At 40.6% G+C, this 17,500-nt stretch overlaps 2 protein-coding genes across 2 annotated transcripts in view; one reads left to right on the forward strand and one right to left on the reverse strand.

Moving 5' to 3' along the window:
* The window catches only part of LOC122267777 (Fanconi anemia group I protein), a 14,281-nt gene extending 814 nt beyond the window's left edge, over nucleotides 1–13,467 (forward strand). The window contains exons 2-11 of the mRNA XM_043037929.2: nucleotides 3,610–3,714; nucleotides 3,889–4,064; nucleotides 4,467–4,634; nucleotides 6,508–6,758; nucleotides 6,967–7,169; nucleotides 7,284–7,439; nucleotides 7,922–8,129; nucleotides 8,300–8,501; nucleotides 9,855–10,083; nucleotides 10,810–13,467. Coding sequence (XP_042893863.2) covers nucleotides 3,610–3,714; nucleotides 3,889–4,064; nucleotides 4,467–4,634; nucleotides 6,508–6,758; nucleotides 6,967–7,169; nucleotides 7,284–7,439; nucleotides 7,922–8,129; nucleotides 8,300–8,501; nucleotides 9,855–10,083; nucleotides 10,810–13,182 — 4,071 coding nt within the window. The 3' untranslated portion in view covers nucleotides 13,183–13,467. The remainder of the gene's footprint in view (nucleotides 1–3,609; nucleotides 3,715–3,888; nucleotides 4,065–4,466; nucleotides 4,635–6,507; nucleotides 6,759–6,966; nucleotides 7,170–7,283; nucleotides 7,440–7,921; nucleotides 8,130–8,299; nucleotides 8,502–9,854; nucleotides 10,084–10,809) is intronic.
* A 1,028-nt stretch (nucleotides 13,468–14,495) lies between these two features.
* LOC122267776 (uncharacterized) overlaps nucleotides 14,496–17,500 on the reverse strand; it is a 9,425-nt gene continuing 6,420 nt past the window's right edge. The window contains exons 9-12 of the mRNA XM_086541898.1: nucleotides 17,093–17,315; nucleotides 16,301–16,463; nucleotides 15,869–15,977; nucleotides 14,496–15,668 (exon numbers count right to left, since the gene is read on the reverse strand). Coding sequence (XP_086398024.1) covers nucleotides 14,835–15,668; nucleotides 15,869–15,977; nucleotides 16,301–16,463; nucleotides 17,093–17,315 — 1,329 coding nt within the window. The 3' untranslated portion in view covers nucleotides 14,496–14,834. The remainder of the gene's footprint in view (nucleotides 15,669–15,868; nucleotides 15,978–16,300; nucleotides 16,464–17,092; nucleotides 17,316–17,500) is intronic.

Genomic DNA, 17,500 nt, shown 5'->3' on the forward strand with positions numbered 1-17,500 from the left:
TTCTAACCTATTGACCTACCTAACCATATCTAGTTTTAAAGTTAGCCCTTGCCAAGGGGAGAGCTTTGCCCCCCCCCCCCCAGACCCTTTCCTTTTTTTTTTATATAACACTTACCTTTATTTTCGGGAGTTTTCACTTTTGGTGCAAACACACACGTCTTCATGATGCAACAGCTGACTCAGAATTGCTTGAAAACTCATACTCGCTTGTTCACTAACAATAAGGAACATGAAAGCGCTATGATTTGCCAGTTTACCTAAGGGTAACTCTTATTGTCTGTCGCCTGTAGAAAACTAAACATCATAAAATTGTTTTTCGATAGATGGCTCTTTTTCAAATAAGTGAAAATCAGATAGAACAAAAACATCAGTTAACCCACAGCGGACGGGTGTCATGACATACATGACGTAGGAGCTTTGGGCTGACGACGGGCGTCCTGACGTACATGACGTTCGGGGATTTTGGATCACTGTGCTATTTTATTTTACTATGAAAAAGGAATGAGTGATGATGGCTACTGCAGTCATAATTACTATAATTACCATAATACCGTGCTAGCTTAACGTCCAAAACCTAGATGGCACCACTTTTTCCTAGCACCAGCAAGAGAGAGAGCCTTGAATGGCACCCATCCACGGTCTCTAGCAAGCACTATCTTTATAGAGCGATGACACACACTAAGTTGACGAATTCTTGCTCAAAAGTACCGCCGATGAAGGATGTGCAGTCAGAACGGGAAGAGGAAGATGACTCAATCCATACCCAGTGTCTAAAATGTACTCCCGTGCCAATAGGGATGCCTTTCACTGTGGCACTCACAGTCACAAGCACAGGTTTCATTCCTCTTCCCTACCTCTTCTATTTATCTTTATTGTAGGTGGTTACATGTTTCGTATTCGTTCATGACAGCACAAAAATACGAAAAAAATATAGTTGCCTTTTGTCCTCCCATAAAACAGCAATACTTCTATCACACTGAGTATAAAGAAGATAATGAGCTAATATGGATGATATACTACAATTTTAGTCTACTGCAGCACTGGTAGAGCCTGTCATATGGCATATATAAGTCTCTAAACTCAATAAAACACACAAAAAAACAAAACACAAAAACGCTCTAGTTTTTCAATGAATGACTGAAAGAGAGTGGGAATGTTCAAATTATAATGCTTCAAGCAGTCTCTCTTTAAAATAAAACTTATCCCGGAGGCTGGGCCAGCATATTTATCCCCGTCTGCAATGGGTTAATTGTTTACAAGTGCAGGATGCAGGTCGGATGACCTGATATGTACCGAATGCCCTCCCCTACTTTTAAAGCCCTGATTGTAGGATACTAGGGGAGGAATCATGGGCAAAGTTGATCATTTGTGGATAGTAGAGGTTGAGTAATGCGGCATTATTCAAAGAATTTACATTATATTTTGTTAAGCATTATTATTTTATTTATAACTTTCAAAAATTAATTAGAATTTGAAATAATGATAGCTGAATATGTGACAGGGAGTAAGCTTTAAATTTGGATTGTTCAGTATCACATACATACATTGACTCAATGTTTAGGATCTTAACCCCTTCAACATGGGGACGCATATACTGCGTCCTAGCAGCGCTCGCGTCAAATCCGAGGACGCGCATACTGCGTCATGGCTCAGTTCTGGTGGAATTGAGTTTTCTTTCTTCCGGATACTGTACGAGATCTTTCAGAATCGAGGTCGGATATGATACGATGTATTACTTGACTTTCATTATTAATGATTTATTACATAAGAGTGGGATTCGCTTATACCAGGGGAGGCATTGATGGGCCCTGCTAGCAATCATTTTATTATTTATTTATGGAACATTATGTAAAAATATAAAACTTATTATGATTAGTTTACCATACTATTTCAATCGTTTTCTTTGGTCATCTGAGTGAGGCCTCCCACCAAGGTCACTCTTTCCATCTTCCTCCCAACCCATGTAAATAACTTGTCACATGCATATGGGGGAAGAGGTTAACTATGCATATTTTGATATATAACACATGATGATTATGTTGAGGTTTTGGCTATAAACTTGTAGAGGTTTTGGCTTAAAACTTGTCATATTCAGTAACGACGTTTAAAATTTGGCGCGCGCCGGCAGCTCGGATATGGCGCGAGGAGCGTTTTCTACTGCTCGTAGTGAAGGGGTTAACCCATTGCAGATGGGGCTAGATTTGCCACTCCTAGTCCCCAGGATGGGCATTAGTGCCACTTACGTGGCATCCCAGATAGGTTTTATTTCAGAGTGAGGCAGGTTCATGTGACATATCACAACCTATCCCAATCTCTTTCCTTCACTCATTGTAAAACTAGAGCCGTTTTTTGTGTTCATAACTTTTTTGTGCTCTCCTGTATTGTGAGACATATATGTCAAATATCAGGCTCTATCACTGGTGCATTTGACTAGAGTTGTAGTATTGGGTCCATTTTAGCACATTATATTCTTCATACTCAATGTGATAGAAGTATTGTGGCTTTATGGGAGGACAAAAACCCACTGGGCATCGTTTGAGTTACTTTCCTCTTCTCATTCAAACTGTACATCTTTCATTGCTGATACTTTAGAACAAGAGGTCAGCATCTTGCTGTGTGTCATCGCTCTCTGAAGGTAGTGCTTGCTAGAGACCATGGATGGAAGCCATTTAAGGCTTTCTTTCTTACTGGTGCTAGGAGAAAGTGATTGCAATTATCATCATCACTCACTAGGTATAGTTATTACTTACAGTACAATAAAGAAAGATAGTGATTCACTCTCCCCCAATGTCAGTATGGTAAAAACTTGTGTATCATGTAGGTCATGATACCTGTCTGCAATGAGTTGATATATAGTCTTTCTATCTGGTGAAGAATTTGAGGATATAAGATTACGTGCTACCATAGTCTTGCCACTCATGTCCGTATTGGTGCTCAATTATTCTTGGTTATGATTGAATATTCCCTTGATCATATTTCACTGCTGAAGTGTTGCAACCACTGTGCACTGTGAAGATTTATAAATAGAGGAAAAGCCGAAAACAAACAAGTTGAATATAGGACAGTATGTTAGAATGAATCATGATCCTGGTTGTTACAGTGGTTGTTTTAAAGCACTTGATGTGATAAAGTACTTCTATCATATGTTGCTGCTGAATTGCTTTACTCCAGGTGAATTGCATGAAAAAGCTTAGTAAATAGCCAAACTGGATAAAGGGAGAATGTGATGCAAAACGTCAAATAATCATCAAGCAGCTTATATAAATCAGCAGTATTTGGTATAAAAATAATCTGTAGAGTATCTGTATCTGTATCATTCTTCTGAGCTAAAAATGCTTTAAGTAGAGAATCAAGGTATTTTTAGTATAGAAGAATAGATGTGTATGATAACCATGAAAATGCATTTAATTAGTCTTAATATAACAGCTTTTCTGTTAAAGCAGCAAACAATATGTTACAACTTTACCTGCTTTGATCAAGTAAATATATAAATAACCAGTCCTGCCCATATGTTTTCCCAGTTTTCTTGATATGATTGATTTTCATGTTAAACTCATATGTCTGAAGCAAGCCACATATTAATTTGTAAACATTTTTCTGATGTTTCAGATTTTGGAGCGTCTCATGCGGAGCTCTGAAGGACCGAAGATGGTGGGAGGCCTGGTCATGGCCCTCACCTGTGATACTCGAGAGAGCACCTTACTTAGACTTAAGGTAAGGTTATGTGTGCTGTTTGACAATGCTTTTTATATTTTGAGTACTTCTTTTATTATATTTAGCATTATAAATTTTATTGTTATCATTATCAGCATCATCATCATAAGGACTTAACATGCAGAATTCCCCATAAGATAAAAAAACAAAGCTCTCCTTTTGCTTCTCTTTTAGATCTATGAATACATTCTGAAGGAAGTGCGCACAGACGAAGATAACAACAAGAGGGGTGCTGAAGAGATGATTGGAGTGCTCATGATGCATGTTGATAATTTCCCGGACAATATCATCATCAAGCTCGTTAACCATTATGTGGAACATGTCCAGAATGGATCCTCTCTCCAAGGAAGGTTTGTGAATTAGGATTTCAGATTACTATCAAGAATGGGAAAGATGAAAGAGTGTCAGATTACTATCAAGAATAGGAGCAAAGAAAGATTGTCAGATAACTATCATGAGTAAAAATGATGAGTGATGAACGTCATTTTTGTTATTTTTATTCTTATCATCATTATGGATAATATTATCTAAATTAGTAGAGTGTTAATTTACTGCTTAATTGAAATTGAAAAAAAGAGAGAGAGAGAGAGAGAAAAAAAAAAAAATGAAGTGAATAAATGTTTTAAAATTAATTAGATATTTTTAAATGTTCTTTATTAATCCCAATATTTTATATCCATTTAAGCTAGAAAAGGTAAACTTTGTACTTCTTATGAGTTATTTAATGAAATATTTATCTCTATCTCTATCAGATGGGTTGATCTCCTACCAAAATTGATCACCAGTTTAAGTCGAAAGGAGGAAATCACAGTGTCGGGGAAAGAGATGTGTGGGGAGGACTACAGATACCAAGTGCTCAAGAGCTTCTGTGATCTTCCATGGTCGGCAGAAACCACCATAAGTCTCCTGCCAGTTTTCAAGTTCGTGATTTCACTTTTTATAATTGCTTTGTCCTTACACACCCAGATGCATACCCACATGCACAACCACACATCAACATGCACACCCACATGCTCAGTCACATGCAGAACCACACACCCACATGCACAGCCACACACACCGACCCACCCACACACACACCCTCATGCACACCCATATAGACACCCACATACATACCCACATGCACAGCCACACACACCTACCCACCCACACACCCAAATACACACCCAAACACACACCCAACCACACACCCAACCACACACCCAACCACACACCCAACCACACACCCAAACACACACCCAACCACACACCCAAACACACACCCAACCACACACCCAACCACACACCCAACCACACACCCAACCACACACCCAAACACACTCCCACATGCACAGCCACACACACCTACCCACCCACACACCCAAACACACACCCAAACACACACCCAACCACACACCCAACCACACACCCACCCACACATCCTCATGCACACCCATATAGACACCCACATACACACCCTCACCCACATGCACACCCTCACCCACATGCACACCCTCACCCACATGCACACCCTCACCCACATGCACACCCACACCCACATGCAAACTTACTCACACATCCACATGCACACCCAGTTACACACCCACATGCACACTCAAATACTCTCATGCACACCCACACACCCTCATGCACCCACATACACACACCCACATGCACTCCTGTACACCCTCATGCGTACCCACATACGCAATCACATGCACACCCACTCCCTCATGCACACCCACATGCACACTCACACACCTTCCTGCACATCCACATGCACACACACACACACACACCCTCATGCATACCCACACACCCTCATGCACACCCAAACATCCACATATACATCCACATGCACACTCACACCCAAATGCACTCCCACACACCCACATGCACCCTACACCCACATGCACACCTTCACCCACATGCACGCCTTCACCCACATGCACACCCACCCACATGCACACTCACACACACCCACATGCATGCCAACATGTAGACCACCTACCCACATACACACTCATACATGCACATGCATACCCACATACATACCCACACACACACCTACACACACACCTACACACACACCTACACACACACACCTACACACACACACCTACACACATATGCATACCCACATACCAACATGCACACCCAAACACCCATATGCATACTCTCACTCTCTCTCAATAGTCACTTACTCTCACTCACTCATTCCCTCACTCTCTCACTCACTCTCTCACTCACTCTCTCACTCACTCTCTCACACACTCACTCTCTCACTCACTTCTCACTCATTCCTCACTCCCTCCCTCCTCACTCACTCACTCACTCACTCACTCACTCACTCACTCACTATTCATTCATGCTTCAGTCATTCCTCACTCACCCATTCCTCACTCACTCCTCACTCACTCACTCCTTCCCTCCCTCCCTCCCTCCCTCCCTCCCTCCCTCCCTCCTTCCCTCCCTCCCTCCTCCCTCACTCACTCACTCACTCACTCACTCACTCACTCACTCACTCACTCACTCACTCCTTACTCACTCCTTACTCACTCTTTACACACTCCTCACTCACTGGTACACATACATACGTACACACACACACACACACACACACACACACACACACACACACACACACACACACACACACACACACACACACACACACACACACACACACACACACACACACACACACACCCATACCCATACACACACACACACACACGTGTATGTATATATGGATTACAGGCAGGAGAGCATTGAACAAAATTAACTGTTAAATTAATGTGCTTGATTCCACAGAGACATGGACCTGCCAAAAGAAGAGCTGCAAGACGTTGTTTACAAAGTGGAGAATGTTCTTAAGACGGTGGATTTTCAGTCTGTTCCACCAATCATTTACCATCTGATTCTGCTTGTAAAGGGGAAGCTCCCAGGTCGTGTTTTGCAGGCTATCATTGACTTCTTTAACAAGCAGGAGCAGAACTTGGCCAAGAAAAGTGAAAATAACAGTTGTGGAATTGATAATATTGATATGGACTCTGAAGCCATTGGTAAGTTTATTGTGCAACAGATATATCTGCAGCCATGTTGAACTGTCACATATTGTATATTGCTGATATATACATGTATGTATAAATATGTATATGCATATGTGCGTGTGGTGTGTGTGTATGTATGTATGTATGTATGTGTATATGTGTGTGTGTGTCTGCATGTTTGTTTTGTTTTGTTTTTTAAGTGATGATCATTTTTTTCTAGAGGAAAGCAAGCATAGTGAACTAACAAAAGCCCAGGGTACAGTCATACTCCATGTGACTCATCAAGCCCAGTACAACCCAGCACTTGTAAAGGATTACCTCAAGTTTGTCAAGACTTCAACCTGGCTGACAGAGAGATTGATCCCACCTTTCAACTTGGCCCTCTCACTCTCACTAGCATCTATTGAAAAATACCAAGATCAGGTATAACAAGTATAGAATATCAGATTAGTGAGAATAACTGAATAGTCATACATAGATTTCTCCAGATGGGTTGAATTTTAATATTTTTCATCCTCTCTTCTACAACCCTGCCAGATCATAGAATCCCTGAAGTCCTGCCTGCTGAAGAGTTTCCGTCAAGAAGAAAGAAGCAGGCAGTCACAGTGGTTGCGTGAAACTTGGGGAGATAATTGCAACATTACTGCAGCCTTCAGAACAACCATTGACAACTGCATCATGGGCTGGGATCAGGTAGGAAAGCTGAATGGGCAAAGTCTTATCAAGGGATGTGCAGTTCAACATTTTTTTAAGCTAAGTCTTCAACATGTGTGCGTGTGTGTATTTGGGCACCCATAAATAATGTCTGAATGGCAATTTTACCAAATCTTTCCCTTCTTTAAACTGTATGACAAATTGTATCTTAATTAATACTTCACTTTTTCAGTGGGCCATATTATGTGAGTGGGTAATTGTTTAGATGCATGCAAGTATTCCTAAGGAGTCTATTCATATTTATTATGCTGGGCTAAATTTTGCCTCCTTCCGTGGAATAGTTTCCTATTAAGAAGTACTGAAATCTTTCAGTGTATCATACACATACATAATTTCATATTATAAGAAACATGAAAAAAAATATATAGACCATACATGCATATCTATTCATGATTTTCCTTTAACAGGAAGTCTTAGGATAGGGACAGCAACTGTATGTGATATAAGCTTAATGATTACAGGTGAGCCAAGGGTTAGTCCAGTTGGGATTCAGCCTCCTTGAATCAGGAGGTGGCCCAAAGGGGGAGACGTATGCCAGCCAGCGAGCCGTTGAGTTAGCATCAGTGATTCTTCCCCTCATCCTCAAGAAGCAACCTCACATTGCTAGCACTGTCATCTCACAGCTCTCTAACTTCATTCTGTCAGCATCTTCCCCTATGCAATATATAGGTAACTACAGACATAAATAGAAGTATGTGTTTGTATATATGTATATAAAAATGATAGATACATGAATAGATGCAGATATATATAGATGTATACACTATACAAATATATAAGTACATAGATGTGGTGCAAAAATATAAATTTGTAAATACAATCCAAATTTTCTTTGGCAGAAATCTTAGGCAAGCTGGCCAAACTGTCTCCTCTGGTCATGTTGGATCACTTGAATCTAATCCGAGAGTTGCTTGAATACCTGGTATTCCTGCCCCTACCTGTGGCAACACATCTCCTCCATGCTCTTCTGCCTCTCCTCAAGATGAGCATGACACTGAAGGATGCTCTCATGATTACTCTAAGGAAAATGCTGTTCTCCAAGTAAGATTTTTTAATTATTTCTAAATTCATACACTGTTTATATATGCGTATATAAAGTGTGTGCATGTACATGTACATTTGCACATGAGTGCTCTCTCAGAACTGAAAACATGGGAAAACATTCACAAACAAAAGTTAGAAACCCAGAATATATTAATTTTTAACAAAACTGGTGGCTGAAATCATGATTGAACCCTTCCACTGCCTGGCTGTTGGATGATACAACTAATATGGGCTCATGAGGCTTATGGATGGGAAAGTATCCACCACATGTTCATAATGTCCCATGGAAATATGAAACCTCAGTCTTTGGTCAGATTAACATAAAGGTGCAGAGAGCCCAAGGAACCCTTGTGTACTGGTTACTCCTCATAGTACAACCATGGAGCTTAGAAGTAAGTGAGGAAGGGAAAGGAAGGGAACTTCTGTATGCTTATTGATCTATGTGGTTCAGCCATGTGCTAATCATAGAGCCAAGTAATATGCTTTACTTCACATTGTTTGGAAAGTTATGAATTAAGAGAAGAACACATAGGTAAATGCACTGTAGAAGGCAAAACTCCAAACCTCCTCCATCCGTGACAGAACCCTAAAAGTACAAGGAGCTTGGTTAAAGCAAGCATAAGTGTCCTTTCTACTTAACCCTCTCTGGACGGGTGGTACACTACGGTACTGCTCATTCAAGGGCCCCAGTCATTTAATTAATTTAGGCCTAAGCGTTCGAAAGCCCCAGCATTGTGACATGCAAAGCTGGAATGCCCCTGTCGTGAGTGGGTTAATGAGCTTTCCAGTCACACCTTCAGGATTCACCTTCAAGTAGAAGTTAAACCTAAAAAGGGACAGTGTATACATTCCCTGCTCCCAGCCAGTTACATTGTACACTTATGGCTAACACATTCACTTGTAAATGGGAGTCGTTGAGTTTTTAACAGTGGTAACTGCCTCAGGAGTTTATGGGTTAGTTATCTCACAGGCACCACAGAGAACCTGACCTTTACCACTCTTTGGTGAGCTGTATAGTCTTCATGTAACAAAGGCATCTCACATGCACCAACAAGAACTGTGCAGTGGCCACAGGGCAAAGCATGATTACCCATGGCTAAGCATTTTACATGTTTTGTTATGCAACCTATGGCACCTGAACTGCAGGATGTCACATGGAAATTCGTGGTTTAAGCATCTCAAGTACACTACAAAGATCCTGGCCTTGGCCATTCTTTGGAGAGCTATGCAATGTGCTCGTGGCCATGGCATCTCATAGACATTTTATTTCTAATAAATCTTAATCTTTATCAAATGAATAATAGACCATTCACAGTCATCAGGTACTTAAAAATGTTATTTCCTTTGCAGGCAAGTAGAAAGCAGGCAAGTAGCCGTTCGAGGATTTCTACAATTTTTGCGACACTTCAGAGTCATGGGAACACTTCCGTCCTCGCAAGCATCTATGTCTTTCTCTTCCTCTCTGAGCACAGTGAGCATTAATGCTGATGTACACTCAGTGTTCAACAATTCAACAAATGAAGCCTTGTGTCTGGAACTACTTGGAGTTCTGAGGAGATGTTTCTCTCAGCAACATGAGGTAAGTTTGTTTTTTTAATTATTATTAAATTGACATTGAATTACTTTTATATGAGGAAACTATATGATTATAATATAAGTTGCACAGAAGCATAGTGATACCAGCTGAATGAACTTTGACTGTAGGAAAGCTATTTATTTTTTTTATTCAAATGGGAACTTTTTAACCTGGATAGATGGCAAAATATGGGAAATGTTTGTCCTCCATGAAAAAAAATTATAATGAAAAATTAGAACAGTCATTGTCAGTCTGACTGACAGTATAAGATGATAATAATGCATGTCTATGAAACAAAAATGTTGTGGTAGTTTATATGATATTGAATAATAGGGGAATAATATGGTAGAACATCTATGAATAGTACAAGCAGGAGAGTGAGTGTGAGAGAGTGTGTGTGTGTGTGTGTGTGTGTGTGTGTGTGTGTGTGTGTGTGTGTGTGTGTGTGTGTGTGTGTGTGTGTGTGTGTGTGTGTGTGTGTGTGTGTGTGTGTGTGTGTGTGTGTGTGTGTGTGTGTGTGTGTGTGTGTGTGTGTGTGTGTGTGTGTAAAAATGTCTATACCTCTCCAGTTATCAATTTATCTATCTAGATATTTATATTTATCTACATATATATATATATATACACACACATAGATGTGAACATATATGTATACATATGTTTGTGTGTGCAGGTGGGGAAGGTGACTGTAACTTTTACTAATAGTAAGTTATTTTTTTTCTCCCACAGGTTAAATCTACTTTTTATGCTGGATTATATGATGTAAGCCGTGCCAATCCAAAGTTGACTATAAACATCCTTGAACTCCAGCTCCAGCACATCAAGATGTTTCTTGATCTGAGACCAGACATCTTTAATCCTGTAGTCCTCAAAAAGGTGATCTCGGTTCAGGGCGAAAATGCAGTTCTTACTGAACCCATATCAGATTTGTTAGGGGCTTTGGGTGCCATAAAGACATACTACGAAGAGAACAGAGAAAGGGTTGCAACAGACGACGACGATGACGACGAAAATGCTATCTCTATTCTCAATGAAACTTGTTCTATATTTGATCTCTTAACTGAGAAACTTGCAGGGTGTGGATTAGATGATCTTGGCTTCGACACAAATGGCGAATTTTCAAGTTCTACGGCTGTTGGACAGAAAAATGTCCTTTCTGCCAAGATAATGATTGGTGTTTTTGACTGCCTTATTGAACATACTTTCACTCATGGAGCAGAGACATCAGAAGAGAAAATGCAGACCCTAATCTCCCTCTTCAAGTCTCAGAGGAAGATTATCAACCTGGTCAAGGAGAGGAGTGGAAAATCAGCAAAGAAAGGTGAGGGCTCTAAAGGGAAAGGCCGACCAGCAGCTAAACCCACTATAACCTTCAAGAGTAACCTGAGTTTACGGGCAACAGCAAAGATGCTAGAGGTCTCCTTCAGCAATTTGGATGATGCTAGACCTAATTACTGTGAGTTAATGAAGGAGAATCATGAATTGCAGATGTATCTTCTGTTTGTCATCGAAGAGACTTTATCTACAGTGAAGGGGCTGACTGTGTCAGAAAGGGAGAGAATCTTACCAGAATTAAAAACTGTTGCTAAAGTCCTCTTGCTTGAGTGCTCAGTGAGCATAGGAGCTTCAGATTCATCAGACGAAAGGGGGGTGAATAGGTTGAGGCAAAGTCTTCAGGTGTTATCAACTCTCCTGACCATTTTCTGTAGGTTTTACAAAGATAAGTTGGAATCTATACTAAAAGATTTGACTGGGAAGAATGACAATAAAGATTTGAGTGGACACTTATACAGAGTATCAAAGAAGTGTCAAAAGATGTTGTTGAAAATATTACACCATGAAGAAAGAGACCCTCTTTTGAAAGATGGTTGTCTGATTGTCCATTTAATGTCAACAGTGACACAGGCAATGGAGCCTGATTGTGATGCAATATCAGAAGTGCAAGACTGGGTTCTCCAGCTTTGCAAAGATCAAGCATTAGACCATGGAGGACTAGCAGATTCCATGGTTAGTCTGGCTTTTGTTCTCTCAAATCAGGTCAAAGCCAACCACACCCTAACAAGAGGCATTGCAAGGGAATTACACCACAAACTTGGTGATTTAGAACAAGATGTTGAAGTTGAAGAAGCTGGAAAATACAAAATCGTTACAGAGGAAACAGCATCTGCTGTTTTATCAACATTACTGTCCCATCTAGATGATTCTCTCAATCTCATTGAGTTGGCACTCAATAAGACAAAAGCATGTTTAATCTCGGGAGCAGATTACGATGCTGACAAGATTGAGCGCCAGATCAGCATGAAGTGTGTTATTGTCATGCATGCAGTCCATGAAGTGATCCAGTCAGCCTTACCACTTGGAGCAAATACAGATCATACCGTAAAGCTTGTTACTAAACTGTATAATGTACTGTCACTATATGTGAAATATTATTTGGATCTCTACAGGATAAAGAGTTATCCTCAGATATCGGATAAATTTGAAAAGCTCGTCCACATGTCTGGAGAACTGGTGACTGCTCCAGTCTACCCCTTTATCACCTACATAGAAGGAGCACAAAGACAGATGGGAAAGAAGAGTGAGGGCACTTTGAAAGCAAGAGCCATGAAGGAGTCCAAACTTATGCCGGCCATGATTTGCTCCATTGAGCAATATGAGATCCACCTTATCACTCTAACACGCAAGTCAAAAGTAAATTTAATGCAGTCGATGAAGCTTAGCACATCAAGAGACTTCAGGATTGCGCCAGCTGCAATCATGGAAGCCCTGCAGAAAGATGACGCGGATCCCAACGACGAGACAGAAGTGGAAATCAATGGTGATGACGTTGACAATGATGACCAGAATGAAGACAATGCTGGCGAGGCAAGTGATGAGGAGAGGCACTCTGGATCAGATGATGGGGATGACACCCAGATGGAAGCAGAGGATTTGCCTCGCACAAAAAAAGACTCAAAAGGAGCCAAAAATAAGAGGGCTAATAGCGAAAGTGAGGAAGAAAGAGATGAAAATGATTCAAAATCAGAGAATATTGGGAAAAAACAGCAACCAAGAAAAAAGAAATTACTTATAAGTAAAAAGATATTGGGTAAAGCAAAATAGCATTTCTGTGACCACTGAAGTTTTCAATAGTGTCAGTTTCTGTGCGCTGACCGTTAGATAAGACAGTGATGATTAATATTAGGACTTGATAATTTCCGTAGGTAGGACTAAGGAAACAGATCTTTATTGTGTTTACATTACATTTTTTTATTTGATAAAGTTGATTAATGTAGTATCTATTTTTATAATGATAGTTTAGAGAGTGAGAAAGAATTTTGTCTTTGTCTTTTATTCAATATAGGGACCAAAAATTTGTGTATGTTTCTAAGAATAACATACAAATGAGATTTTTTTTCAATACCCTTCTGCTTATCAAAGTTTGCTGAATATGACATAAATACATATACACGAGCGTGCACACACACACACACACACAAACACACACACACACACACACACACACACACACACACACACACACACACACACACACACACACACACACACACACACACACACACACACACACACACACACACACACACACACACACACACACACACACACACACACACACACACACACACACACACACACACACAACGCACACATACACACACATACACACACACACACACACACACACACACACACACACACACACACACACACACACACACACACACACACACACACACACACACACAGACACACAGACACACAGACACACACACACACACACACACACACACACACACACACACACACACACACACACACACACACACACACACACACACACACACACACACACACACACACACACACACACACACACACACACACACACACGAGACACACACACACGAGACACACACACGAGACACACACACACACACACACACACACACACACACACACACACACACACACACACACACACACACACACACACACACACACACACACACACATATATATATATATGTAGAAAGAGAGAGAAAGAAAGGGATGCATATACACATACATACATACATACATAAGATTCGGTATATACTTCGTATCGCCTACTCAGCATCATTTAGGCTACAGCTACAAGTAAAGCTCATGAATATGTGGTGAAAGAGTTTTCGATTGCGGTCGGTTGATCTGGAGACATTTTCTGCACAATTTCGATTGACGGTCGGAGCGTGTTAACTATACATGATTATATATACAGTATATTAATGTGTACGTATGTCTATGTCTATACATGTATAAATGTGTGTGTGTGTGTGTGTGTGTGTGTGTGTGTGTGTGTGTGTGTGTGTGTGTGTGTGTGTGTGTGTGTGTGTGTGTGTGTGTGTGTGTGTGTGTGTGTGTGTGTTTATTTATAGATAAGACTATCATAAATCATAAAATTAACAAATAGTTTACTGAAGTACGTATAGTATGTTGAACAATAACTAATTATAGTATCTTTAGGAGTCCTGATATGTTCTAAATCCCCAAAGCCTTATCGACTCACACATTGGGAATCTTAAATATAGTAGGCAGGTGTTAATCTAGTAATAGTTATATAATTTTTAAGAAAGAAAGAGAGAAGTGTATTTTAACTTTTTGCGTCAAGTGATTTCGTGTGGCGTGTGGTTAACGAGAGAGAGAGAAAAAAAAAATTGAGTGTATATAATGACTCATATCTTTGTTCACACTTCCATCCGCTGGTGGCGATCTCACTCGATCGGCCACACTCTGCTTGTTGCGTTTTCGACGGCGTTCACGTAGTTTGGGTCATGCATGTCCATGAGTGGCTCTGAGACGTGCTGCGTGAAGGCTACGGTCCAGAAGGCAAGGTTAAGGAATATGTAGATGAGGGTGGTTATGATGTTGCCCAGCTTGTCCACCACGATCGGCCAGAAGTTGGGGTTGCGTTCGCCTTGCGCTTCTGGCCTCTGCATGGCCTTCCATAGCATCTTGGCTTTCATGATCACCGGTAGGAGGTAATTCTGGCGGGGCTTCTGGCGCTTCTTGAGGCCGTGCCGGTGGTGGTGGCGGTGGCGGCGATGACGACGACGACGGCGGCGACGGGTGCCTTCGATGCCCTCGTCGTACTTGGTGACGGCCGACATCTCCGGGATCGGCGGAGGCTCGTCAGAGTCGCTGAGATTTTTGACGGCGTCGGAGATTCCCGGCGTGGGCTGCGGCGTGATCTCCCGGTAGAACGAGGTGGATCGCTGAATCTTCTCGTGGAGGTCTTCGATTTCGTGGTCGTACACGTGCATGTACTCCACCACTGTGTGGACGACGATCACCACGAAGGTGTACGTGATGGAGCCGAAGAACCAGATGTCAATGAGTTTGAAGTACGACGTCTTCGGCAGCATGTCCGACGTCTGCGAGAAGAGCTGCGTGAGCACAAGTAACACCGTCAGGGACACCATGACGCGGTTGGTGAAGTCATACCACTTGAAGAAGAAGGTCCCGTACCCTATGAGGCTGATGATGGTGGTGGGCACGAACATGGTCAAGATCTGAGAGCCGTAAAGGTGCCGCATCTCCACGATGACCTGCAACGAAGGGGGAGACGAGGAACGGTCGGTTGAACATTTTATGTTGACTCATTATGAAACCATAAAAAGGAGTATTGTGCTGTCACCACGAAAGTACATCATCCTAACTGAACATTTATCGACGGAGTTCCTGATACCGGTATTTTCATGCAAACTGATTTAATCATAGTTATATGATTATCACACTACCCAATTACCTGTTGCCCGGAGTAAGGTTCCTGGCTGTTATACGTGACCATTTTTATTCTTCCGATGAAAAACTCGTTAAGTTTGTCCTTGTGGTCATACGTGACACCCGGTCCATATCTGAAGAAACAAAAAAGTTTTGGAAATTGAACTTACGTCTTTTACTATACAATAATAATAAAAAAAAATGGCGCACCCGCGATATCACAATGTGAATGAAAGATGAATTAGTAGAAAAAAACACTACTATACATGAAAAAAACTTTTGAAAGATGTTAAATGAGGATGAATTCCAAGAAGATTCGAAACAGTTGTCTTCATATATCAATAAACACATTTTGCCTAATCATCTAAAGAAAGAAAGAAAGAAAGAAATTCCTCCATACCTCAGCACAGTTCACCTTAATTCTAAATACTCTCCTAAATAAATCAGATTTCCCCACCTAATAAGCTTGACGTAGGGCTTGTTGTTGCGGTTGACTCGAAATATCATCTTGCAGAAATCCGTGTTGAAAGGGTAGTAAAAGAAGTTGAAAGTACAGGCGAAAGTAGCTGTGTACTTCCGGGATATGCGGATAAAGCTGTCTCTCCCGCGGTAGATCATGGCTGTGGGAGTACAAGGGAGAAGGAAAAAAGGGAGGGGGGGGGGGGGAAATAAATGATGTTTTGTCAGAAATGTGATTATTACAAGGGGTATAAGCTTAGTCATTTGAATTGTGTTAGAATTCGTAATGTAAATTATATAAGATTTGATGACATATATAATATGAGTTAAAAAGAAATATGATATAAGAATGATATAAACAATGTAAGACTTGTCAATATGATACTATACTTAATACTATAAACTACATAAGATACAAATGATGTGAGTGTTAAAAATATGAATAAGATAAAGCTTATTAATAGGAATTACATAGGATGACGATGATATAAATCAGAATTCTTACTAGGACTGGAAACTGATACAAGACAGGTTAAAGAAATTGTATCTTATTGCTGTCATTAACTTTACTAAGAGGAACTTTTGCTGTTGATTAAAAAATTATCACCATATCTGTAATGATCGCGTAAAACATATGATCATTGCATCGATAATACAGCCCTTACCCAGACTGGAAAATCACAAAAAACTGCTTAGAAAACAATCATCATTACAAATCAATATTGATATCAACTGTAATAATTGTGTCCACCGTTTCCATTACGGGAATAATACAGTCATTTCCACTCACCTTCTCTGGACATTTCTACATTATCAGGTTCTTTTGCTCCACTTCTCATGACCGTAATCTTTGAGTTTGAATCGACCAGAGATTTAGCGTTGTTTTCAGCGTTGAGAAAGTCTACGGCGGGAACCCACATTTCGCCTGCCGCTTCTTCCAGGACAAGGTTCAGTTGTCTGTCGGACTTGAGGTTCAAGTACTGTAGCCTTACATCCTTCCATATCATGCGGATCTGGTCGGATAAATGATAAAAAAAAACAAATATTGATGATAGTAATGATGATGGTAATGACTGATAAATATAATGTTAATGATTGTCATTATTATCAATATCAGTACTACTGCTATCATCACTTTCACAAAAGTTATTGGTAATAACAGTAACTTGGTTAGGATACAGTATTACTATCACCGCAT

This window comes from Penaeus japonicus, unplaced genomic scaffold, assembly GCF_977035675.1.
Source record: "Penaeus japonicus unplaced genomic scaffold, GWHDUDI00000001_assembly GWHDUDI00000011, whole genome shotgun sequence".
Taxonomy (NCBI): Eukaryota; Metazoa; Arthropoda; class Malacostraca; order Decapoda; family Penaeidae; genus Penaeus; species Penaeus japonicus.